General features: G+C 48.1%; 1 protein-coding gene across 1 annotated transcript in view; it reads left to right on the forward strand.

Annotated features, from left to right (window-relative positions):
• Positions 1-25,687, forward strand: part of KCNK10 (potassium two pore domain channel subfamily K member 10) — a 154,013-nt gene that overhangs the window by 122,750 nt on the left and 5,576 nt on the right. Inside the window, exon 5 of the mRNA XM_068965873.1 lies at positions 22,774-22,960. Coding sequence (XP_068821974.1) covers positions 22,774-22,960 — 187 coding nt within the window. The remainder of the gene's footprint in view (positions 1-22,773; positions 22,961-25,687) is intronic.

Consider the following 25,687-nt stretch of genomic DNA (forward strand, 5'->3'; position numbering starts at 1 on the left):
ACAGCTCTAAGCCCAGCTTCTTGGCAGATGGTCTTGTCTTCCTAAGGCAACTCTCCTTTTTCTGGATTCAGCAGATTGCCTCAGTGGTTTTGAGAAGCTGGGGGTTTGAGGGCATTAATGTCAAGATTTTGATTCCCACTGGGGATTTAACTCAGTCTTAAACTCATGGAAGGGCTTCCCTGATGGCTCAGTGGTAAAGAATCTGCCTGCAAATGCAGGAGGTGCAGGAGACATGGGTTTGATCCCTGGTTTGGGAAAGTTCCCTGGAGAGGGAAATGGCAGCCCACTCCAGGATTCTTGCCTGGAGAATCCCATGGACAGAGGAGCCTGGTGGGCTATAGTCCATGTGGTCGCTGAAGAGTCAGACATGACTTAGTGACTAAATAACAAGGACAAACTCCAGGAGAGTGGTGGAAGAAGCTCTTCCTAAACCACCCTCCAACTGAGGAAAGTCTCTGGAATGTTTGTATGGGTATTCCTTACCTGCTGGGTCATGCTCATGAAAGAGATGGCTGCTTCCTAGAATCCCAGGGATTTGGGGAAGAAAACATTATATTATTTGTTTATTTTCTTGGTCAAGTCACGCAGCATATGGGATCCTAGTTCCCCGACCAAGCATCGAACCTGTCCCCCCCTCCGCCCCCGCATTGGATGCATGGAGTCTTAACCTCTGGGACACCAGGAAAGTCCCACAGAAACATTTTATATCTTTGCATTTTGAAAGTACTGACAGTCCAGTAGTGCCTTAGTGTGTATGGTAACTGGTTTTTAAAACTTCCAGGCACTTCTGAGTTATGAATTTAATCCAAGAATTTTATCAGTACTCATATTTTTATTAGTATCATAAAAGCAGCCTAATAGGTGGATGATTTCCCATGTCCACCCTTCATCACCAATTTTCACAGGATGGTTTGGGTCTTTGGAGGACATTTATATAATAGAATAATAATCCTTTACCCTTTTATGGAATTCTCCTCTTTTTTAATATTACATTTATCAATATTAAAAAAAAACCACATTTTTTTCTTTTACACTTAGCCTCATGCTAGTTCTGTGAACCAAGCAAGTAATAAAACACTCTAGAATAGCCTCTGACAAGTTGTTGTTCAGTCACCAAGTCATGTCTGACTCTTTACAACCCCGTGGACTGCAGCACGCCAGGCTTCTCTGTCCCTCACTACCTCCCGGAGTTTGCCCAAGTTCATGTCCATTGAATCGGTGATGCCATCCAGCCATCTCATCCTCTGTTGCCCTCTTCTCCTTCTGCCTTCAGTCCTTCACAGCATCAGGGTCTCTGACAAATTAGGCTCCTAAAAATTGAGGGATGCCGTGGTTGACCTGAGTCTGCCCAGTGCAGAGCAGGGTGTGTGGTCTGTGACTGGTATGTCAATAGTCATTGATAAATTCCAAGTCACTTCTGAACTTCTTGTTTTAGGAGAGGGAGAGTGTTTAGGATACGTCATTACTGAGAGGTGTGCCGGTGCTTTGAACTTAACCCCAAAGAGGCTGTTCCCTTGGGGGTGACAGCAGGCTAGCTATGGTGTGGTCGCCCTGCTGAGCAGGCTCTGATGGCTTTGAGTAAGAAAGGGCTGCCTGAATTGATGGAGCCCAGGAAATGTACATTCTCATTAGAGGAAGTACACTTTATTTCGGGGGAGAAGATACTTGAATTTTATTGATATTTTCTGAGAAGAGCTGCATTTATGCATCGTAGCATTTTGACTTAATGATTTTGCACTGTATCTTGAAAGTTTACTGCTGAGTTTAGTCTCTTCTTAAGACAGAGCTGTGGTTCTCACCCTGTGGATGCAGTTCCCTGAATCTTTCCTTGCATCAAGCATTGTTGGTAGACAGAATAATGCTGTGCACAGTTGCTCAGTCGTGTCCAACTCTTTGAGAATCCATGGGCTGTAGCCCGCCAGGCTCCTCTGTCCATGGAGACTCTCCAGGCAAGAATGCTGGAGTGGGTTGCCATGCCCTTCTCCAGGGGATCTTCCCAAGCCAGGGATCGAACCCAGGTCTCTGGCATTGCAGGCGGATTCTTTACCAGCTGAGCCACCAGGGAAGCCCAAGAATACTGGAGTGGGTAGCCTATCCCTTCTCCAGGGGATCTTCCTGACCCAAGGACTGAGCCCTGGTCTCCTGCTTAGCAGGCAGATTCTTTACCATCACCAGGAAATCAGGCAATCATCAGTAATCCACTTAAGTTCATTTAAAAATATGATTCCTGGATTCATAGTTCCTTTTTCTTCTTTATATGTTTTCATAATCAGTGGCACCTCAGTTCAGTTCAGTTCAGTTCAGTCGCTCAGTTGTGTCCGACTCTTTGCGACCCCATGAATCACAGCACGCCAGGCCTCCTTGTCCATCACCAACTCCCGGAGTTCACCCAAACTCATGTCCATCGAGTTGGTGATGCCATCCAGCCATCTCATCAGTGGCATCTAATGTCCTATTTTAATGTGTGGGAATTGAGGATTTTTTTTTAATGTTTACAAGGGATTTCCATCATCAGAAAAGCTGACTATAAAAGTAGAGAGCAAGCCTGTCTTTTCAGATCAGCACGTTTCTATAGAATTAGCAGTTTTGTCCTGGCCATAGTCACTGTTTCAGAGAAGGTCTTTTTTCATTTAAGGTGACCCCAAGAGTATGTTGGGTTCTTTAGAGCCTCCTTTAACTTTTTCTTTATGCCCGTTTTGTTCTGGTGTGGTAAATTATACATAACATAAAATTTGCCATTTTAACCATTTTTAAAAATTAATTAAAAAAAAGTCTATTGGCCACACCACACGACATTAGGGGGATCTTAGTTCCCTGACCAGGGATTGCACCCATGCCCTGTGCTGGGGAAGCTCAGAGTCTTAACTGCCAGGCTGCAGTGGAAGTCCCGCATTCCAACCATCTCTAATGGGCGCTGCAGTGGCATTAAGTGCCTTGGCGCGGTGGTGCAGTCGGCATCACCATCTGTCTCCACTGTAACCGAAACTCTGCCCGCTGATCAGAAGCTCCTCCTTCTCCCCAGCCCCCAGCAGTCTCTACCGCACTTTCTTTCTCTATGAGTTTGGCTGCTCTAGAAACTCCCAAGGGACTCACACAGTACTTGTCCTTTCCTGACCGGTTTATTTCACTTAACACGATATCTGTAAGGATTTGCACATGTTGTGGCGGGCGTCAGCCTTACCTTCCTTTTTAAGGCTGAATGTGTTCCCCGGTAGATATGGACCACGTTCTGCTTTTCCAGTCATCCGTCTGTTGGTGGGCTCTGGGGTTGCTTGGCCTTTCAACAGTTGGGAACAACGCCACTCAGACTGTGGGTGTGTAAGTGTCTGTTCGAGGCCCTGTTTTTAATTCCTTTGAGGGTACAGCCAGGGATGGGATGGCCGGAGCATACGGGGATTCTGTTTTATTTTGCGAGGAGCTGCACTCTTTTCCCTTCCCACCAGCGATGCAGAAGGCTGCCAGCTGCTGCCCATCTTCACCAGCCCTTGTTCTTTCCTTCTCCTTTAACTTTCATAGGCCACAGAGACTGACGTGCTGGCTGTCCCCTTCAGTCGTGGGGGACAGAGTGGACAGGCTGCCCACCCGCCTCCCTCCCACCTGCCCCCCACCCTCCCCTCCAGCCGAGTCTCCATCCCCAGGCGTGTCCCCACCCGGTGCCCCTGGCCCTGGCCCGCCCGCCTGGGCCTCTGTGGGCTGCTGACGCCTGGTTTCTGCCCGGCCCAGCTGCTCTGAAAGCCTTGCCTTCGCCTTGTAGGGATTCAGTCTCCAGCTGCCCACCGTGCCCGCTCCTTCATACCTGTCCCCAGGTTGGCTGCCTAATCAGTAATCAAATAAGGCCTCCTGTGTTCTCCACACGGCGGGGGTATATGACAATAAAGACAGACAGTCCCTTCTCCCAAGGAGGAAACAGACTTGATGAAGACCAGTGTCCATCATGAGGCCTGGGTTGGGCAGATGGCCTCGGAAGTCATTCAGCCTCAGGGCATAAGCCTTGAGCTGTCACTCACCAGCCATGTGACCCCGGGCGATGCCTCAGGTTCCTTGTTTGAAAAATGGAGATTAAAAACAGGAGCTACTGCCTTGGGCGCTTAGTTGATCATGAGAGCAACGCCTGGCATCCGAGTAGCACCTAGTAGGTGTTACTTACTGTTTAGCTTCAGGAGCTCGGGGTGGGGCCTTGTGAATTCCAGCTTGTGTATTTGACGTCACACGTCTTCAGTGATCCACCTGTCTTATGTAGCTAATGGATTATTCTCTTTAATTAAAACATGAAGGCTTTGAAGCTAAGGGATACTCTGCCTTTCTTTTACTTTTCTTCTTTTTCTGCGAGATCTTTGCTTCCTAACCAGGGATTGCACCCAGGCGCCCTGCAGTGGAAGTGCAGAGTTCTAACCGCTGGACTGGCAGAGGATTCTCCTCAGCCTTTCTTTTCCTGTCTGCCTCTGGCACCTGCTGAGCCAAGTGCTTTGCCCGCGTAGTCACTCAGTCACGTCCAACTGTTTGTGAGCCCATGGACTGTGGCCCGCCAGACTCCTCTGTCCATGGGATTCTCCAGGCAAGAAGGTAGCTGTTTCTTTCTCCAGGGCGTCTTCCTGACCCGGGGATTGAGCCCGGGTCTCCTGCACTGCAGGTGGATTCGGAGTGGGTTGCCATTTCTCTCTCCAGGGTATCTTCCCAAACCCAGGGATCGAACCCTCATCTCTTGCATCTTCTGCACTGGCAGGCGGACTCTTTACCACTGAGCCACCTGGGAAGTGCTTCTGAGGCATTCAGTAAGTACATATTGATGGTGAATTGGAAAGAGAAACAAACAGATTCTTTTCCACACACCCAACATGTGCAGGCTATGCAGCGGCCCCAGGGAACCCGACTGAAGAAGGGACGCTCACTAAGGCAGCCTTCGGTGCTACCCTTTGAGGGACGGACGTGGAGGTGGGTGGGGCTGGGGAAAAGAAGTGGCTGAGCAGTAACAGACAAAGGGACTCTGATGGACAGGAGGAGTCGGGCCTGGGACGGAGTTCCAGCATCAGTTATTACCTTATGAGGAAAAGATGCTCTGGGCATATGAATCGGCAAAGGAAGAATCTGGAAGGTCTGAGCGAGCTCCTGCCATTCGTCTGAGCGAGAGGGGAGGTTGTGCCTTTCATTAGTTGCAGCTGCTTAGGCAGATGTGTCCATGGTGTTCCACCGCGGAGCACGGAGAGAGTCCATGGTGTTCCACCGCGGAGCACGGAGAGAGTCCATGGTGTTCCACCCCGGAGCACGGAGAGATGCTGGTGAAAAGAAAGTGAAAGGGGGAAAATGAATTTATGTCAGCTACACGTTGGTTGCCTCTTCACTCGCATGTGCTCTTACCAGATCTGGGACACACAGGGCCGTACATATGTTTTATAAAGCAGCAAGGAGTTCCAAGACTTTCCTCCCCAAAGATGCCTGGCTCCTCAAATGTCACCTGGGGACCCCCCTGGAAGATGGATTTTGCTGTGCTGCTGTTCAGAGACTGCGTTCTTGCCACCAGGGCTCCACTTAGCCTGAGCAATATCCCTTGGGTTCGTTTTTTTCCAATCCTTGGCAGAAGTGAATTTTACTGTAAACAACATCAACACCATTTCTACCTGAGCCTGGGGAATGGTTGAAGGGCTCGTGTTAGATTGTTATTATTCATATTTGGCTGTCTCCCCATCCACATTCCGCACCCACCTCGCTTCTGTCTCACGGTTGAATAGATACAGATGAACGTGATCGGCATCTCATATCAGTTACGGGGGTCTTCCCTTGCAATTCGATCAACGCTTTGCACTTTAGTTTGAACACTTAGAAACAGGAATCTAGAGCTTGCAGTTAAGAAGAAAAAAGCAAAGGAATTTATGTGTGATTTTAAAGGATAGCACAGGATAGCACAGAAGCTTCTGTGTGATTTTTTTTTTTTCAAAATGAATTTTATCAAGGACGGTAACAGAGTTGGCACCAAAACTAACAAGAAAGCAAACATCAACATTTGAAACAGAACGCATGCCATCTAAGGGCCATATGGCGTGCTGGCAGTGTTAGCACCATTTTCTTTTTGGCTTTCATCCTTTTCCTGACATCGCTGTCAGCTTCTTGCCTCTGTTGCTCTTTAAAAACAAGTCTCAGTCGTCCTTATCCCTTTGATTCTGTATGTCCGGTGGGTGTCTTTTTCTTCTGCCTTCCCTTTGGAGGCCTGTCAACTTTTCCTCCAGGGAAGAAGGGGAAGAAGACCTGTCCAGATGGCTGGATAAACATGTGACACCTGCTTCTAGGAGCCTCTCCGGGGGATAGCTGGAGGCTTAGATGAGACCGCTCTCTGCCTGAAAAATGGGCATGTTGCTTCTGTCTCTTTTCTAGTGTTTTAAAAAAGTGATCACGTCATTAGCTTTAATAATATTTTGAGAAATGTCTTGAATTCAGATTCTCTCCAGTTATTAGGGAAACAGCAATAGGAAAAGAACTCACCAACCGGATGAGGAAAGTTCATCTTGGTCAAATTGTTTTAAACAATGAGTGGAATAGGTGTGGGAGACTAAGGTACGAAACTCTGCTTCCAAACTAAGAGTCATGGAGATGAAATGTACAGCGGGGGGAATACAGTCAGTAATACTGGAATGTCTCCACGTGGTGACAGATGGTAACTAGATGTGGTGCAGTGACCCCTTTGTAATATACAGAAATATCAAACCACTGTATTCTGCACCGGGAACTAATGTAAGTGTTGTAGGTCAACTATGCTTCAAAAATTCATTAAATTTTTTTTTTTTTAAAGCTTTTCACAGTTAACATCCTTTCTTAGAGTAAGATCCTTGATGATAGTGTTTGGGGAGAAATCTCTGCGGAAGGGGAAATTCCAAAGGCCTGTGGATTTGGCCCAAAGGGCAGCCCTCTTTCATCTCCAGATTTCTGCGTGTTTGTGCACACGCTCAATCGCTCAGTGGCGTCAGAGTCTCTGCGACCCCACAGACTGTAGCCTGCAGGGCTCCTCTGTCCAAGGAATTTTCCAGGCAAGAATACTGGAGTGGGTTGCCATTTCCTACTCTAGGGATCTTCCCAAACCCAGGGGTTGAACCCCGTCTCCTGTGTCTCCAGCATTGGCAGGTGGATTCTTTACCACTGAGCCACCTGGGAAGCCTCCTACACAGTTCAGTAAACCCAATACTGAATCAGACCTCTCCTTCTTCAAAGTGCTAGGCAATATTCTTACTGCCTTTATTTCACCTTAAATCGCCCAACACCCCCTTTTAGAACAACGATTTATTACCGTTCCTTTACTACATGCAAACGAATTTCATACATAGTACAACTTAACCTACACACCATTTTCTAACTGCAAGATGAAGGAAAAATAAAAGCAAGGTAATTTATAATAAAGGAATCGTATTTTTGTAAGAGGTGCTTTGTCATGAATCCCTGGGAGACCCACGGATGTGGTTAGACCTTGCATCTATTAATACATGTCAGATGCAGAGGCCGGGCCAGGTGTGTTACATCAGTGACTAAGCTGCCACGGGGACTTTCTTGCCAGGACTGTGGTTCTCCAAGATAGAGAGCAGTTGTTGGCAAGGGTCCAACCTGTCAAAATTCAGCCTTCTTGCTGGATTTTACGTTGGAGTCATAGTCTTAGGAAATTCAGCCTGTATCAAAACTGTGCAAAAAGAACTGTGTGTGCGAATGTTTGTTTACCTAGAAGGGAGTTATGTTCTCAGCTCCTGAATTTTCCTCGGTGGTTATTCACGTTAAATTTGAGATAATCCTTTGACTTACGACCCTAACTCCTCACCCATTATGTGCCAGGAGGGCCCAATCCAGTGGTGACAACCACAAACATCCTCACAGATTTACTAGTCACCTGCTGCTGCTAAGTCGCTTCAGTCGTGTCTGACTCTGTGCGACCCCATAGACAGCAGCCCACCAGGCTCCCCCGTCCCTGGGATTCTCCAGGCAAGAACCCTGGAGCGGGTTGCCATTGCTTTCTCCAACGCATGAAAGTGAAAAGGGAAAGTGAAGTCGCTCAGTCATGTCCGACTCTTAGCGACCCCAATGGACTGCAGCCTACCAGGCTCCTCCATCCATGGGATTCTCCAGGCAAGAGTACTGGAGTGGGGTGCCATTGCCTTCTCTGAGTCACCTCCTAGGGTTTTATAAAGCAAATGGGGTTATAAAAAAAATTTGAGGAAGTGCCTGTATAACTTTCAGGAATATAAACAGTTGCTTTTCCCTTTTCTCCAGGTGCTAAGAAAGAGGGAGCGAGCGTAGAAAAAGACACCGTGCAGGGCCCCCTGGATGCAGGGTTAGGGGGGCAACGAGCAGGAAGATGGCAGTTTGGGGAGACAGGGGAATGTGCAAGGAAGGCGGATGGCAGGGAGCAGGGCTCGGTAACGGAGCCGGCGGAGGTGGCCTACGGCGTTCGGCGGGGTAAACGGGGCTCTGCCAGCCTGAAAGGGGAAGGAGATCCCAGCGGATGGGACAGCCTGGAAAAAGACACAGGAGCGTGGGCAGGTGCAGGGTTTGGGCACCGATACGTGATCAGCCCCTTGGAGGGTAAGATACAGGAAGACGCAGAGTGTAGACCCGACTGAGGGGGCAGCATGTGCCTCAGAAAGACAGGCAGTGTAGACCCGCTCAGGGGGCGGCGTGTGCCTCAGAAAGGCACGCAGTGTAGACCCAACTGAGGGGGCAGCTTGTGCCTCAGAAAGGCGCCGAGTGTAGACCCGACTGAGGGGACGGCGTGTGCCTCAGAGACGCGGAGTATAGACCCGCTCAGGGGGCGGCGTGTGCCTCAGAGACGCGCAGTGTAGACCTGACTGAGGGGGCGGCGTGTGCCTCAGAAAGGCACGCACTGTAGACCCGCTCAGGGGGCGGCGTGTGCCTCAGAGACGCGCAGTGTGGACCCGCTCAGGGGGCGGTGTGTGCCTCACAGAGACGCGCAGTGTGGACCCGCTCAGGGGGCGGCGTGTGCCTCACAGAGACGCGCAGTGTGGACCCGCTCAGGGGGCGGCGTGTGCCTCAGAGACGCGCAGTGTAGACCTGACTGAGGGGGCGGCGTGTGCCTCAGAAAGGCGCGCAGTGTGGACCCGCTCAGGGGGCGGCGTGTGCCTCACAGAGACGCGCAGTGTAGACCCGCTCAGGGGGCGGCGTGTGCCTCAGAGACGCGCAGTGTAGACCCGCTCAGGGGGCGGCGTGTGTGTGCCAGGCGCGGGGCTGCCCAGCAGCTCTGCTCGGGAAGGGCTCGCCGCATCCCGCGTCCGGGGAACAGGAGGCGCTGCAGGCGGGGCGGTTACTGCCCTGGAGCAAGGCCGCGTCCTCGCAGGTTCGGCGGCCGCCTCCGCAGCGGTCCCGGGCTTCGGAAGGCCGTCTCAGAAGGGCCCGTCTCTCTTACTACTGCCCCTGCTCTTTCTGGTGTTCCCGCAAAGGCAGGGTCCTCGCCCGCTTCCCCCAAGAGAGGAAGACACGGCGCACGGTTTCCAGGGCCTCCGTGCAGTTCCTCTGGGGGCGACTAGAGCGCAGTCGTCTGTAGCATGGGGCTCCCTTCCTCTCTCTCCCTCTGCCTCCTCCTCTCGCTGGCCCCCTCGTTCGCTCCGCCTCGCCTCCTCTCCTTTCACTGCAAAGATTACAAGAGAGGTAGACGGTCGCTGGAGAGACGTTGGAAACACGGAAGGGTACTAAGGAGGGGAAAAAAATCACGTGAAATTCTGTTGTCCAAAGCGTCCATCAGGAACATGTGGATGATGGTTCTTCCCAGTCTTCTCTCTTTGCATTTCTGTGTCGCCTCGACGCCTGGTGCCCCAGCAGGCCCCTCCCCAGCTCTCTCTCTTCTGGTCCTTGCAAGGATCTTCGCTCCTGTGTGCCGCTGTCGGGGCTTCCCAGGTGGAGCTAGTGATAAAGACCCGGCCTGCCAGTGCAGGCAGAGGGAAGAGGCAGGTTCGATCCCTGAGTTGGGAAGGGCCCCTGGAGGAGGGCATGGCAACCCTCCCCAGTCTTCTCGCCTGGTGAATTCCATGGACCGAGGAGCCTGGCGGGCTACAGGCGATAGGGTCACCAAGAATCAGACTTGACTGAAGCAACTGAGCACACGAGTGCCCGTGTCTGTCCTGGCCGCAGCCTGGTCCTCCCCGTCAGCTCCTCCGGATTACGTCTTTCCTCTCACCCTGGACCTCTCTTGGCAATGCTGCTGGCCCCTCCTGCAGGTGGCAGACCCCTCTGCCTTGGTTGGTACTTGCTCCTGCCCCACAGGTCTGGAGGCTGGCACCACGCTTCCCGTAACTATCCATCCGAGGAGGGGATAGAGCCTCTTCTACACCACAGTTGAAACTTGTTTTTTTTTTTTTTTTTTTAAGATTTAGGACTGTCAGAGGGATATTACCTAAAGCAGTTAAATCACATCTGATTATAGTTCTGCCTGATCTTAAGAGGCCAGGATTCCAGTGGGGAACCCATTCCAGGCCACATCCCTGACCTGCCTCCAAGTGGTTGAAGCCAGCTTACCCTGACCTCCAGGAGTGGCAGTTTAGCTGAATCAAGAGACACCAAAAATGGCTACTTTACACAAAAAATAAAAATGAAAACAAATTTAAAGCTATTGTATGGCTACTGAATTCCTGAGATGGATGGAGACCTAGATTTGGGAGGCACCCAGGCAAGAGCCGTGACCCAGTCATGCCGCGGAACTAGACCTGTAAGAAGCCATGACTGTGTCTGCCAGGCAGACAGCACCAAGCCTTGCTGCCCCCTGATTCTGGGCCCCCGATGCTGCTACACCTGCCTTTGTGACCATCCCTGGAAATGGGATATAATACCACCGTTGGGGCCACCAGTCCCAGAACGGAGTCCGCATGGTCCGTGCCTCTTTCTGTAACACCAGTAGCGGTGTGCTGCCTGCTGCCTGCCCCGCCCTCCTGCCCCTCGACCTCATGGAAGCACCCGTCTGGTCCTATTCAGCTCCACCTTGATCTTGGCAAGGCTCTCGCTCCTCGTCTCGACCCCACCCAGTGTCTCGGTCCCCCAGTCTTCGCTGAAGAGATGCAGGAGGATCCAGGACTCGTCGGGGTGGGCTGTGCGCGGGTGGTGAAGCAGGTGGTCCCGCCCCAGGGGAGAGCTCTGCATCAGACCCCTGCCTCCCTGCCTCTGGTCCTGCACTCTGGGGGTCCTGCCTGGCAGAACCTAGGGAGACTCAGTCCCTCTCAGCTTCCTTCCTCTCCAGGCTGAGTGGACATTCTACCCCTTCTCCGGGTCCATCCCTAGCTAAGTCTTATCCAGTCTCTGGGAGACGAAGAAGTGGTTACATGCCTCTGAGAATCTTCACCTCTCATTTAAGAATGGCCTTTGGGATTCCAGAGGGGGAGGACACAGGAAACAGCCTTCAGATGAGCACTTCAGGACCCGCTCTGCCACGCCTGCTCACTACTGCCTGGCTCAGGGTCTGGCTCCCGTCTCTCTGGCTGGATGAGCTGGGGCTGCATGCTTCTGCCCTTGCAGTAGGGAGACCAGGGAAGTGAGTCGCTGGCATTCTTCAGCTTCTGTGCTGGGAAGAGGCCTCTGCCTTTCACTGGACCAAAGAAGAGGGCTCAGATGATGGGCAGATGAAAAGGAGTGACCGGTACCCTCTAATGTGGTCATGTCCTGGGATCTGATTCCATCACGATGTGATAGTAGGGTGGTTAGTTGGCCTTCAACAGAGTCACGATGGTCTTGAAGAGCACACTTCCAGCTGGGTGTCACCAGGGTGGGTCCAGGTCCATTTTCTAGTCTTTTTCAACATAAGGAGAACATCAGAAGGCCTGGATGTCTTTTTTTTAACATTGTCTTTGGCGGCTGGGTGGTGGTGGGGGTTTTGTCTCCATTTCTGGTTCTCTCAGGAGAATTATTCACATAAGAGCATGCACATCTCTGTTCAACACTTGGCAGGATTGAAGTCATCTAAAACTGTATGTGAAGGAGAATACGTTTCTAAAGAAATTGTCATCTGCAGAGACGCAGCCCCTACCTAAGCGTGGACCACTATGTATTACTTTTTCTTACGGAGCATGTGATGTTCACGCCTGCTATCATTTGCATAGCTAAACAGCCTCATCGTTTCATGAATGATGAAGGAATTTATATGCTTTTGTCATTACATTAAGCTCCATTAAAGGGTTTGTATATAACTTAATTCTCTTAAAAGGAAAAGCTATGCGAATGAACTAACAACAGGAACATTTATTGTGTGTGTTCACTGAGTAATACAAATAGGATTCTGACTGGTCGTGTCTAATCAAATCCGCATTCTAATGGAATCCATTCTAATCAAGTTAAAGAACAATGCTACTTTTTAATAACTGTGGGAGAATGGTCGATGCTTAAGTAGAGGTGAATTATGAATGTATTTGCCCACAATGCATGCACACTTGGGAGGTCCTTGAGGCATTTGTGTAAATCTTGATACAAAGAGGACAAATCTATCAGGGAGTCAGGATACCCACCTTGGATGATTGCCATGAGGCTGTCAATGAAAATGTCATTAGGAGCGGGAACCAACCAAAGTATGTCACGTCTGAGTTCATTAGTGCCTCCTGGGCCTCCTTTGGGGCCGCCTGTGTCCAGCTCCAGTCTGCTGCCTTGAATCACTTGCAGTAGCCCCCTTCACTACCATGGTGGTTTTAGTTGCGTCCGACTCTTTGCAACCCCATCGACTCCTCCCCATGGAGCCTGCCAGGCTCCTCTGTCCATGGGATTCCCCAGGCAAGAATACTGGAGTGGGTTGCCATTTCCTTTTCCAGGAGAACTTCCTGACCCAGGATCAAACCCGGGTCTCCCGCATTGCAGGCAGATTCTTTACTGACTTAAGTCACAAGGGAAGCCTCATTACTACCATGGATGAATCTTTTTCTTGAATTTTTATCAGGGTATAGAAGGAAATGGCAACCTACTCCAGTGTTCTTGCCTGGAGAATCCCATGGACAGAGGAGCCTGGCGGGCTATAGTCCATGGGGTCGCAAGAGTTGGACACAGCTTAGTGACCAAACCACCAACCGCGGTTGCTCTGCAATGCTGTGTTAGCTTCTGCTGTGCAGCAGAGCGTGTCGGCCATGCGTATACCTCCATCCCCTCTTTCTTGGGTTTCCTTCTTGCGCAGGTCGCCGCAGATTGCTGACTAGGTTCCCTGTGCTGTACAGCAGTCAGTGATCTATTTTTATGTATAGTTGTGTGTCAATCCCAACCTCCCAATTCATCACCCCCGACATACCTACAGATTTGTTCTCTATGTCTGTATCTCTATTCCTGCCCTGGAAATAGGTTCATCTATACCATTATTCTAGCTTCCACATATATGTGTTAATAATATACAATATTTTTTTCTGTTGGGTAGATCTTTTTAAAAAACTTTTCATTTTATATTGAAGTATAGCCGATTAACAATGTGATAGTTTCCAGTAGACAGCAAAGAGACTCAGCCATATATATGCATGTAACCATTCTCCCCCAGTCTCCCCTCCCGTCCAGGCTGCCATATAACATTGAGCAGAGTTCCCTGTGCCATGCGGTAGGTCCTCACTGGTTATCCATTTTAAATAAAGCAGTGTGTACATGTCGATCCCAAGCTCCCTAACTATCCCTTCCCCTCATACTTCCCTCTTGGGTGATCTCGGGCTGTGTATGTGGGAGGACGGGACAGGCCTATAGCATCACCTGGTCTCCATACTGTGGTTTGGTGAGTGCTATTCGCTTCGCTCAAGCTGTGATGATCTGTTTGCTTCTGTGATTGTTTAATGCTTGTCTTGGCTCCGCTAGGTCTGTGAGGCTGGTGGCCGTTCTGTTTTGCTCACCCGTGGATTTATCTCTATAACAGATGGAAGAGTAGTGCCTGATAAATATTTACTGACTGAAAGAATAGAAAAGTTATAGGATTCGACTTCATTCACAGCTTGAGAAATATTCTGCTAAAGACAAATTCTCAGCTCTGGATGCTTCTGTCAAATTCCCTCAGTGCAGGGCTTCCCAGTTTAAGATTTATTTCTGTGTGACTTTCTATGAAACTGTGTTCCATTCTTATTTAAACTTCTCTGTTCTCAGTCTAACTAGAAAGATCAAGCATCTCTCTCTCCTCTGTTTTCTTTCTGTCTGTCAAACAGAGAGGTATAAACCCAGCTGAAAGCCTTCTTATACCTCCAAGAAGATTCTAGACCCCTAAAACCATTATTCTGTCTTGCTTTCTAAACCCCTAAGTCATTTTCTCTACTATGCTCATCCTTCTCAAAGACTTTCTTAATTTTTCTTGCTTCTCATTGCCTCCTTTCTCATTCACACATCTTTCCCTTATATGATTTTTTAATGCTTGTTTCATTATTTTTGTAGATTCATATGGGTGGGCATTCCTATGAGATTTCATTAAAAAGTGTCTAAAAAGAAAGAAGGAAAGAAAGAGTGTAACTATTGAGAAGGGGATTGCTCACTACTTGCCCGATAAAACCCAGGAATTTTTACAGTTATTGACGCAATAATACTCAGGTGCTTTTTAAGGTGTTAACCTAAATCTGGTTAATCTTGGGGGCTTTCTTCAAATCTTCCAACAGGTAAGATAAACGAGGCCACAGAAAACACATGCTTGTTTGTCACTTATCTTGATTCCTGGACATGTAGACAGTTATTTCAGGAAGCTCACAAATGCCTTCTCCCTGGGCTACACACACCCAAGGTGGGGGCATTTGAAGGCTTTCTTCTCTCCCATCCCCTTTAGATGCCCTTGGATGCTGGTTCCAGGCAACAGTGACGTGGCTGAGAGACGCCAGAAAAGGCGAGAAAGACTGAAGAGCTCCTTCATGAGCCACAGTGGGGCACAGGACAACTGGGCTGACCTACTGTGCTAGGCGGCTGCCTTCTGACCATTGATCCCAGCTCCCCCCTCACCAAACCTGCCCCCCACCCCAGTCCCTGGGCGAGGTTCTTGTCTCTCCTTGACAGCTCCAGCCAGGACTGGTCTTTCCCAGTTCCTTATCTCCTTTCAGGAAAGCATTCTTAGCAAAAGGCTCACAGTAATCTCCTTCTTTTCCTTTTTTGTCACATGTGTTCCTTCCTGGTGAGGGGCCACAATCTAAAGCAGGGAATTCACCTTCCATTGAAAAGAATTTATTGCATTCTACATGGTCTGGCCTCTTTCTCTGCCTTATCAGTTCAGTTCAGTTCATTCGCTCAGTCGTGTCTGACTCTGTGCGACCCCAGGCCTCCCTGTCCATCACCAGCTCCCGGAGCTCACTCAGACTCACGTCCATCGAGTCGGTGATGCCATCCAGCCATCTCATCCTCGGTCGTCCCCTTCTCCTCCTGCCCCCAATCCCTCCCAGCATCAGAGTCTTTTCCAATGAGTCAGCTCTTTGCATGAGGTGGCCAGCTATCACCAAAATTAAAACAAATAAACAAACAGGTGGTACCAGGGGCACTGGAGCAGGGAGACTTGAGATGATTGGGGTCTTTGAAAGAAGCAAGTAAAGGGCATCCCCTTTTTTCCACCCAAGGTATGAGCCAACTGAGAAATAAGGTGAACCAGATGACAGATTGAAATCCAGTGTTGTTACGTCCCCTCAATACTGGAGAATTTGGCTTATGTCTGAGGAAAAAAGGGCTTCTTCATGCAATCTGAGGATTAGACAGGAGAGCACAAGTGGGTGTGCCTTGAGGGCAGCTGTTTCCCAAAAGGAAGAAGAGAGGAAGACGCTGGGTTCTCAGGTCCTGTGTCAGAGTGAGAGGCTAGAGAGGGGTCACGTGTGTTACAGCACGTGGAGCCCCGTGAACAAGGGCAGAAGCATCAGAGATCGGAAGGAACATTTATTCTGTTCGGGTGCTCTTCTGTCTTGACTGCTGTGGCCTGCTTGGCTGATGCACTGTGACCTTGAACCCTTGTCAGCAAGAGAAGAGCGCATCCACCTTTCAGCTGTCTGTAGCGTTGTCTCCATAGCATTATTATTGTCTGCTTGTGCGCGTGATGGTGGAGAGGGCATTGTGGGGTGGGAACATTGTTTGTTTTGCTGCCGATATCTGGGTAAAGCAAATTCAGAAGCTGGCTAGGTGAGCAGCTGGGTGTGGCATCTGTCGGGATGGCCAGCAGTTATGCTGTTGGTGCGGCTCATCAGGAAGTGGCCCTGTCCTCTCCTTTCCATGGGCCTGCCTATCATACCTCAACTGAAGAGGAGGACCTCTCTTCAGCCAGGGTTGCATCTGCACTGGTGTGATCACTTACTTGTTCTGATTTCTAGGACATAGCTTCTGAGGGCTTAGATAACAAAGATCCATATATCTTCTATTATAGGTGCACTGTTTTTTTTTTAATTCTAGGATTTATTATTTAGACAATGTGTAAGGTTTTACAGACACTGAGTCATTTGCAAGCAACAGTCAACCTGCGGCATATCTGTGATTTTCTTCCCCAAACTTAGATGAACCGTACTGATTTTCCTTGCACTTAAGACAAATCACAACTTGTACAAAGTTTTGCTTTTGATTTGGTATCAAAGCTCCTGTTGTTTTTCAGTTGCTCAGTCGTGTCTGACTCTTTGTGACCCCATGGACTGCAGCAGGCCAGTCTTCCCTGTCCTTCACTATCTTCCTGAGTTTGCTCAAACTCATGTCCATCGAGTCAGTGATGCCATCCACCCATCTCATCCTCTGTCATCCCCTTCTCCTCTTGCCAAGAAGGGAACGACATGCTATGCTAGAGTAAACATGCTAGGGTTTGACCTATAGCTTAGTGGGTTCAAATGAAATCTGGCTTGGAGTGATTGCTGATACAGTTCTTTCAAATGTCTTTTGCTGTTGCTTCTTTTTTATTTAAATTTTTACAATGTTCTGTTTGGTTTCGGCATACGACAATGCAAATCAGCCATAATTATTTGTATTTCACTTGCAGTAGCTACAAGAATAGTCCTTTCTTCTCTACAAGGTGATGTTTTTAATCACTGGGACGTCATTAGGTAAAAACTTTTCCTTCAATGGTGAGACCAGGGCTGGGCACCATGGACAGCGCCATAAAGACTTTCAGCCAAAGACTCAGATGTTCCCAGCCTGCCCCAGCCAGCTAGACTTTGTGTGCACGGGGAAGGGAACTTCTTTCTCTCTCTCTTTTTAACTGCTATATCCCTTGCAGTTAGAACAACCTTTGATATGTAAAGGGTTGTTAATAATTATGTGCTGAATGAATTACCTGGTTGAGTTTTGAGTGCAAAATCTTGTGTTCCAATAGAGTATTTTCTTCAAATGTGAAAAGCCACAGAATTTTTGAAAAGAAAACTTTCAAAGGTTTTAATTAAAGTGATCTTGGAGTGGAGCTGCTGAGAATTTTTTATTTCTGGATTTTGTCTCCATCCCAGGTGCACCTGGGACGTGGTGATAAAAACAGTGATAAAATCCAGTGAAACAGTGATAAAATCCAGGTCTGAAACTGTGATAAAAACCATTTAATTGCATATACCAGAAGCCTTTTCTAAAACTTTGCCTGGTGATACCAGCAAAGCACTGAACTGACCAAAAATCTGTTGGACGCTGCAGTGTGGCTCAGAGGCAGATGCTAGATACAACCTTTTTGAGGGTTAGACACTATCCATTTGTGTAATCTGTATCCACTTTTTTTTTTTTTTTTAGTGTAGATACTCTCCTGCTTTTGCATGGGACATTTTCAGGAGGCTCCATGGAGATTTTACTGCACGATTCTCACTAATGTGTGTTTATACTATCTCTGCCATGGAGATTATAGGCAAATGGTGTTTAAAAGCTCTCCTCATAGTTTATACAATTGCTGGTACTACATGGTTATTTGTTGTGATGGTGAAACCATTAGTTAGAACTGGACTTTTAGAAAAGGAGTCTTTGTGGAAAACATAATAATATCAGAAAATAAAGTCGGCTCTTTTGTGAGGCAGCTTCTATTATCTTTCCATTTTGAGAAATCATTTTCAGCTCAAGCATATTACCATGGTGATGTGTTTGCATTTCAACAAAACAAACCTGAACCATAAGCTAGAGCTCTGCATGTCTAGCTCCCGTCCTAGGATTTGTATTGCAGTATCTTTATTATTCAGTGAAATCTCCAATGTCCCTGGCTAAAAATCACAGCAAATAAAGTCTCTCAGTCAGAACAATCTGGATCACTAATCTCAGAATGGTAAGAAATCGCATAAAAGCAAAAAAAAGAGTAGATGTTAGAGAGGGGTAAAAAAATAAAAAAAGAAATAGCCCACAGATGAATGGAAATATACTTGTTCTCCAAAATGAGATTGTGGAAATAAACAAGCATGGTAGGGCACCGTGCTTAATGGGAACTGGGTGTGTGGCTTCGCCCTCTGAGGTCTGAAGCAGGTAAACGCTGTCAGAATTGCTAGTATGTACATCCTCTCTTGAAGGAGCGCTCTGAGAACTGGCTCCCCTGTCTCCTGTGTGTGAAGCTTATTTTGCTTTTTGGAATAATTGCACATAATTTTGACAACTAAAAGAACTCTACAGGAGGTGGGGTTTGAGTTCCTCAAAAATTCCTACACTTAGCGCCAGCCAGCGGGATGCGGGAAATAGTTGTGCATAATGTCATTTGCATATGGAGAAAGAAAGACCACATCATCTAATCCACAAAGTGAGAAAACAAGATTTGGACAGATACATCCAAGTATTCTATCACTTCTGCCCAAATATTGTATCAAACCATCTCTTCCCAAATAACAGTTTTGTTAGCCTAGGAACACATTAACTCAGTCAGATCTGGGCTCTCACAAAGCTTTATGGTAACTGCTCTGCTTACTGGTAAATAAGCAAGGGGATTTTTGCTTAGCAACCCCACCATGGAAACACAGCTTGACTCTCTAAGTGGCAGGGGAGTTGGGAGGGGCAAGGAACACAAGGGTGGTGCCTTTTAGGGACTCTCTGCAGCTGGTCCCTGACACCCCAAACATTATCTGCAATTCTTGTCAGTTTCAGAAGGATGATGAAAAAAGCTGGAGGGGCGGTGGGAGAAACTAACTGAAAGGAAAACAGAAAAGCTTCCAAGATTGTGAGCTGAGACTGTCTGAGGGCTCAATCCTGGGTCAGCACAGAAGAACCAAGAGAAAATGAGGACTTGTTTCTTATTGAAAAAGGAGGTCATCATACGAGACAACATATCCGGGAAGGGAAACCCAGCAGTGACCACCCGAAGCTAGACAGAGATTATCTTAAAACCAGATGTGAGGGAATGTTCCTCCATAGCAGAGGGCAGTGTTCAATGTGGGACTGCCCACATCTAAGGAAAGACTCGAACTTTTCCATTAGACATTATCGGTAACAGTCATCAAGCACTTAGCGGGCACTGAGCTGAGCTTTCACACACTTATTTAATCTTTCAAACACTCCTGTGAGGTGGACTCTCTTATCTCCATTTTTAGAGGAAGAAACTGATGCCCAGAGAAGTTGAGAAACTTGCCCAAGGTCGCTCAGTCACTTAGCAGTGGGGATGGGGTGTGTCAGGCAAGCTGCCCCAAGACTCCAACTTCTTAAGCACCATTTTACAGTAGTGGTGAATGGGTGCAGAGCTAGGGGGGATGAGAAACCCAAAGATCTCTGGATGACGCGTTTGTGGTTCCATCGTGGAAGCTGCAGTTGAAAATGTTCAATTAAGGCAACTGTTTTAAGTGTCTAGAGGACAGCATAAATGTGGGTCTCCAGAATAACAGATACTATCAAAACCTTACGCCCATACCTCTTCCTTTTATAGTGAAGTACGGGTACACACAATTTCATACACCTATACACACACGCAAGACACTTGATTTTGTAAGTCCCTAAAATACCCTGATGATTTAAGCCTCCGGGGATTTGCTGAGCATCACCCTAGGATATCTGGAGGAAGTGGTCCAGGGACACGCTGGTTGGCTTGGGCAGTGAGCCGTGGTGAAATGCGAACTTGCAGATAAACTCTCTGACAGATAACGCCATTAAGACGCCACGCTCTAGCCTCTGTTGCACACCTCCCTTTGCCACCAAACAAATGCTGCCCGGTGCCATCATCTCTTTTGCCCACCTCCTGGAACCTGGGAATGGCTCCAGCTTCCCACGCACTTGCCACTCTCCTCTGCCAGCCTCAGCCTCATTTGGATTGCACTTGCATTCACATCCTAATTTCTGACTTAACAAGTGTCTTGCAAACATTTAATTCACTTTAATTTCATTATGCATTTGAAGAGGACGATTTATTGAGGGGGGAAATGATGTTCCGTTGCCAGCAATTAGATTAACTTAATGATCTATGATAAAAATTTCCTTTTGGGCTTTGGCTTTTGTCCGTGTTTACAGACAAAAGTAGGCTAATAATAATAATAACGAAGTTCCTGGATTCTCAGAGGGGTCTTAACTCCCCCTCCAAGTTCTACAAGATCTAATATGGAAATGCATGAAATGGGTAAAGCATTCTTTGTGGTTCTCAGGTAGTTTGTCTTGTCACAGTACTTTCATTTGTGGGAAAAAATGTGTATTTTCATATGCAAAAATATCAATAAATTATCTTTGTTTTGATGGCTTTTCTGAGGAGGTGGGAACTATACAACAGCATGGATCAGTTTATCTCTTCCTGTTCCCACTGTGTATCCTGAGTACTCTCTTAGAAGTCAGAGAACTTGACTCCTTTTTATGAAGGATTGTATTTCTTTAGCTTTTCCTATGAATATTTAGGGACTAGCTTTCCTGATGGCTCAGATGGTTAAAGAATCTGCCTACAATGTGGGAGACCCACATTCGATCCCTGAGTCAAGAAGATCCCCTGGAGGAGGGCATGGCAACCCACTCCAGGATTCTTGCCTGGAGAATCCCATGGACAGAGGAGCCTGGGGGGCTACAGTCCATGGGGTCACAAAGAGTCAGACACGACTTGGTGACTAACACTTTCATTTCGCTTATACTGATCTCAGTGTGGATTGAGATCTATGCAGAGAAATATTTTCCACTATAGCTCTTCTTTGTCACTTACCTGCCCACAGTTCTGCCATATTGAACACACCCGGGACTCAGGGCCCTCGGCAGGTGGGACTGGTGCTTGTGAGTCTCGATTGCAGAGGACAGCAGCCTCCCACCACCCTTTCCCAGCTCTCATGTCCCTTCGCGTTTCCCAGAGCAGAGGTGGTTCTGAGGTTTGTCTCCGTAAGTCAGGAAGGAAGAGGGGAGTGGGAAGAAGAGAAGGAGGGGCATAACCAACCTTCCTGTCTGGAGAACACGGTCAGTTCCTGTCTGAGCTGTGTGGTCGGTCATAGGAGAATCTCTCTTGGCCTGGAAAACCTGGCTGGGGTGTCCCTGCCATGAGAAAAGGTTAGGATTTCCAGAATGGTGACAGGATCGCCCAGTGACGAGGTTTTATTCTCAGCCTTCCTTCCTCAAAGGGGAAACAGGGTGGCCTGTTCTTCACGGAGGTTAGTCCAGTTTCTTTCCTTAGAGGAGTGCTCTGGTGACTCTGAACTGGTGAACTGTTGAGTAATTTGAAAAGCGGTTTCCATCCCTGCGCACTGGACTGGGAGCTAATCACAGCTGCATTCTCCTCTCAGCTCTGCCTGATTAGCAGCATCTTATGCAAGCTCCTTTTGCGTCCATAATACGCGGTGTCTGAATGCCAAATGCGCTCTGTACTCTGGACCTGCTCTTCCCTCTAATTCACTGGGAAGCGATGACTAGAAAATATTAATAGATCCCATGGTAGAGATTTCCATATCGATTCCCTGAATGTGTGCTCTGCAGGGACTCAATCCAGGCAGTGTACAAAGGTCCGGGCACTCTGGTGTTAAACAGACATTTATGAGATGTGGAGTTTTTGGTCGAGTAATGGTGCCAGGGTCCCCTGATGACAGTCTCCAATGGCAAACTGGGAGCTTTGAGAAGACCTTGACAGACTGTTCAGTTCGGAGGCGATGCCAACGTTGTCTTGAGTGTCATCCAAGGGGACACCGGTGCCTCCAGTCTGCCTCTGGTGCCCCATAGGGCAATATCAGGGTCATTCCCAGTCTAGGTGCCTCTTCACCTCTTAGCTGCTGAATCCTTCAGAAGCTGACTTGAGGTGGAGCTTCTGTTATTCGCTGTAGACACTGAGCCTGCCGTTCAACGTGGACTCCTGTCCTGTCCCCTGATGCTTATACAGCCAGCAAACATGACGAGCACGGCACTGACTCAAACACACGCGTTTTAAAAGAAGAATGTGATAGAAACGTACCGTCTCGGCGAGGGGCACGGGAAGGTGAAGCGCCCAGGCAGATGGTTGGAGTTCTGTCCCAGCCGAGGGTGGGGTCAGGTCAGCTGTGTTTTTCTTTTCATCCTAACCTTCTGGTCTGTCTCAGGAGCCACTTTTTCCAGCATGTGCCCTTTGACTCGAGGGAAGCCAGGTGCAAATCCATCACCACCACTGTGGAAGGAACCCCCAAACCTGTGCCTCCTGCAGAGGGTCAGTGAAGCCACGTGAGAAATGGCGGCAAAAATGGCCTTCTTGGGAAGCAGTCTCGTTTAGACCAGTGAGGGGGTTAGAAAGTCAGCATTTGGGCTGCAGTCAGGGAACCACGCAAAGGACATTCAAGGGTTCTCTTGCCCAAGGACCACCGAGACCAGCTGAAAACTGCGGTCCGCACGTTTTTCTAGGAGAGGGTCCACAGCTTTCATCAGATGCTCCCCAAGCTGCGCACAAACAAAGAAAGGTCCAAAGCCACTGACATTTTTTTTTTCTCTCTCTCTACCTCTTGTCTTCCGAATCCAGGGTGATGGAGCTGACTTCCCTGTCTTTCTTTCTCCTTTGCTCTTCTTTAGAAAAAGCAAGTGAGTCAGACCAAGATCCGGGTCATCTCAACCATCCTGTTCATCTTGGCTGGCTGTGTTGTGTTTGTGACAATCCCTGCTGTCATCTTCAAATACATCGAGGGGTGGACGGCCCTGGAGTCCATTTACTTTGTGGTGGTCACCCTCACCACAGTGGGCTTTGGTGATTTTGTGGCAGGTAAGCACTCTGGAATATCCCAGTCACCGGGGCCCTGGTGGGGAAAGCATTTACTGTGGTCAGTGCTTTTCCAAACCACGAGGAAAGATGGAGGAAGAAATGGGAAAGGCTCAGCATCACTGCTGCTGGGCACAGGCTTGCTCCAAACCTGCAGTCCCCTGTGGGGGGAACAGCAGCCGGCTGCTGTCTTGGGAGGAAGACACTCTCTCTCTTCCCCGACTCAGGAGACAGGCTATCTTCATCACCGTATGAATTATGACTTGCCAGGGTCCAGCCCTGGTGGATCCAGGGTAATTCGAAGTGGGGATGGTGTGGCGAGAGAGATATATAGATTTAGAGAGAGATAAGGAAAGAGTTTGCAGTTAAGAGAATAGAGGAGAGAAAGAGGCTGTATTCCTTGGTTTACACAGAAAGCCAATAAAGCCCAGAGACAAGGGACTTGAACCATCTACGTAGGGCCACAGGTGCCCGCTTGAATAGCGGAGGGTGCCCTGCCTTGGGCTCCCTCTCATGTGGGTCTTAGAAGCCCAGGCAAATAAGTAGACATGGCGAGCCTCTATGCCCCAGATGGGAATCAGCCAGAAAATAGAGTAAGAAAGAAAAGAAGAGACGGGGGAACCAGTCTTTCCAGGAACTGGCCCATCCTTTATTGTCTAGAAAAGCTTTTATACTTTTGGTTATACATAGAGATCAATGGATAATACAAAATCATACAGTGTCAGCAGCCCTGACTCTTATTGAGACTAGGCTTTCTCCCTGCATACCTAGCTGTATCCACAAGTCTTAGGTGATTTACATCATCTTCTGGCCAGGAGGCCTATTAGCATTTTACGACCCTTTTCTGATAAGGGTCTGTCAACCAGAAAACTTATTTGGCTTACAAGTGTTGTTCTTTCCAAAGTCTGGTGCCACTCTCAGAAAGCACCAAATAAAGTTACATAACAAGGACACAACTATTTATAACAAAGAAAGAGGAATACAGTGATTTATAACAAAGAGAAAGTTCATTAACTCAAAAGTCTAGTGTTGCTAACATCAAAACTACTATATTCCTTTTTCTATATCCAATTACATTGATTAATATCCTTCAGGTGCCTAAAAGATAAAGAATATGGAGGCCTGGCAGCAGTCATTGACTCAACAGTGAAACCCATCACCAATATAACTTTTAGCTTTTTAGAAAAGGCTCTATATCTTTAAGATGCTTTAAGCTTCGTGCCTCTCTCGAGGTTGGGAGCCGTAAACAATTCACATGCGTAGTTGTAAAAATCCAGACAGACTGGTCAGGTAAGTTAGAAAGCTATCAGAGGGGTTTAAGCTGAGACATTCTTTTTATGCCCAGGAGACTTATTAAAACTGGAGCTCTAAGTTAATTCTAAAAGAGGAAGGTGGTGGGGGACAGCCCCTGTTAATGTCAGAAGCATAAGTGAAAAGCTGATTTTGGGGTTAGATGCTCGAGAAATTCCAGCGAGGCTGCCTTAAGGCCGGACTCGCCTTTGCCTGTTGGACCCCTTAACCTCATGACCTTTGCCACAGGCAGGACTCCTCGTGCTGGCTCCCGGCATTGACTGAAATGAATTTCTCATTGGATTTCAGGCTTCTGAATTGTATTAAGGCTCCTTGCATCAACTGATAAAGGCTATATTAGCAAGTGGCAAAAATGAAGCTCTGGAGAGATGAGCGTTGAGTTTAGTCTGCAGGGACCTGCAGATGAAGCTTCCTGATGCTGAGGGCAGAGTCACCATCCCTGGAAAGGTTGCTCCAGGCATGTCCGGATGCAGGACTAAAGACCCAGGTGACCACCTGGAGTTGGAAACTGCCCCAAGGGAATTTAATATTATAATGGATCCTGCATGAATCTAGATAGACACAACAGCCTTCATTCTCAAAATAAATGCCAATGAACTGTGCTTACAGAAGAAAAAGAAATCACCATCAAATTCTTCTAGGGACAGGGAGCTTAGAAACTGAAATGAAACCTGGCGTTTTACGTGTTTCGCTCTCCCAGTGTGGTGGGAAGGTAGGGATAGAAGAAGGAGGCCACCGATCTCTTTCCGGATGGGTTAGTTCTGGGTGGTCAGACAAATGCTCAGTTTCTACTCCCAGAAGTGAACACTCTGACCCAGCAACTCTGTCGTAACTTAATATATTTAAAGAGGCCAGGGATCCCCTCTTCTGGAATCTGGAGAAAGGGTAAATTCTGGAAAGGATGTTGAAGGTTGCTGTCTCCATGGTAATTCTAAGGAAACAGGCAACCGGAAGAGTAGTTTTGCAGCTATTCCAGCTAGGAAGGTGAAGGCCGAAGTTGCCTTCGTAGAAACAGCAGTTTTAATGTTTTCTTCCTTTTGACTGTCTTAAGGACTAAGAACTCACCAAGTCAGAGTGACTGAGAATTGCTTACACAGAGCCCAAGGCCTGGGGCCCTGCCCGCCTTGGCTTGTCCTCGATGCTCAGCTGCTGAGCAGCTCCCCAGCTTGGGCAGGAGGTCGCTTGGTGCCACTTGAGGAGAGGCCTGAATCTCTGGACAGACAGGGCACAGAGACAGGAGGACAGTACCAAGAGCGACTGTCCGGTCAATTCCTTAGCATCATCCGTAGCTGCTCTGTGGGGAAACTCATTGAGGTTCCAATCCCAGCTGCAGTTTGGAGCTATTTCACCGACATCTTTAAGTTGCCCAAAGTACCGTCTGCACTCTGCCGTAACTGCAGAGAGTCCTCTGTGCCACAG

This window comes from Capricornis sumatraensis, chromosome 2 (assembly GCF_032405125.1).
Source record: "Capricornis sumatraensis isolate serow.1 chromosome 2, serow.2, whole genome shotgun sequence".
Taxonomy (NCBI): Eukaryota; Metazoa; Chordata; class Mammalia; order Artiodactyla; family Bovidae; genus Capricornis; species Capricornis sumatraensis.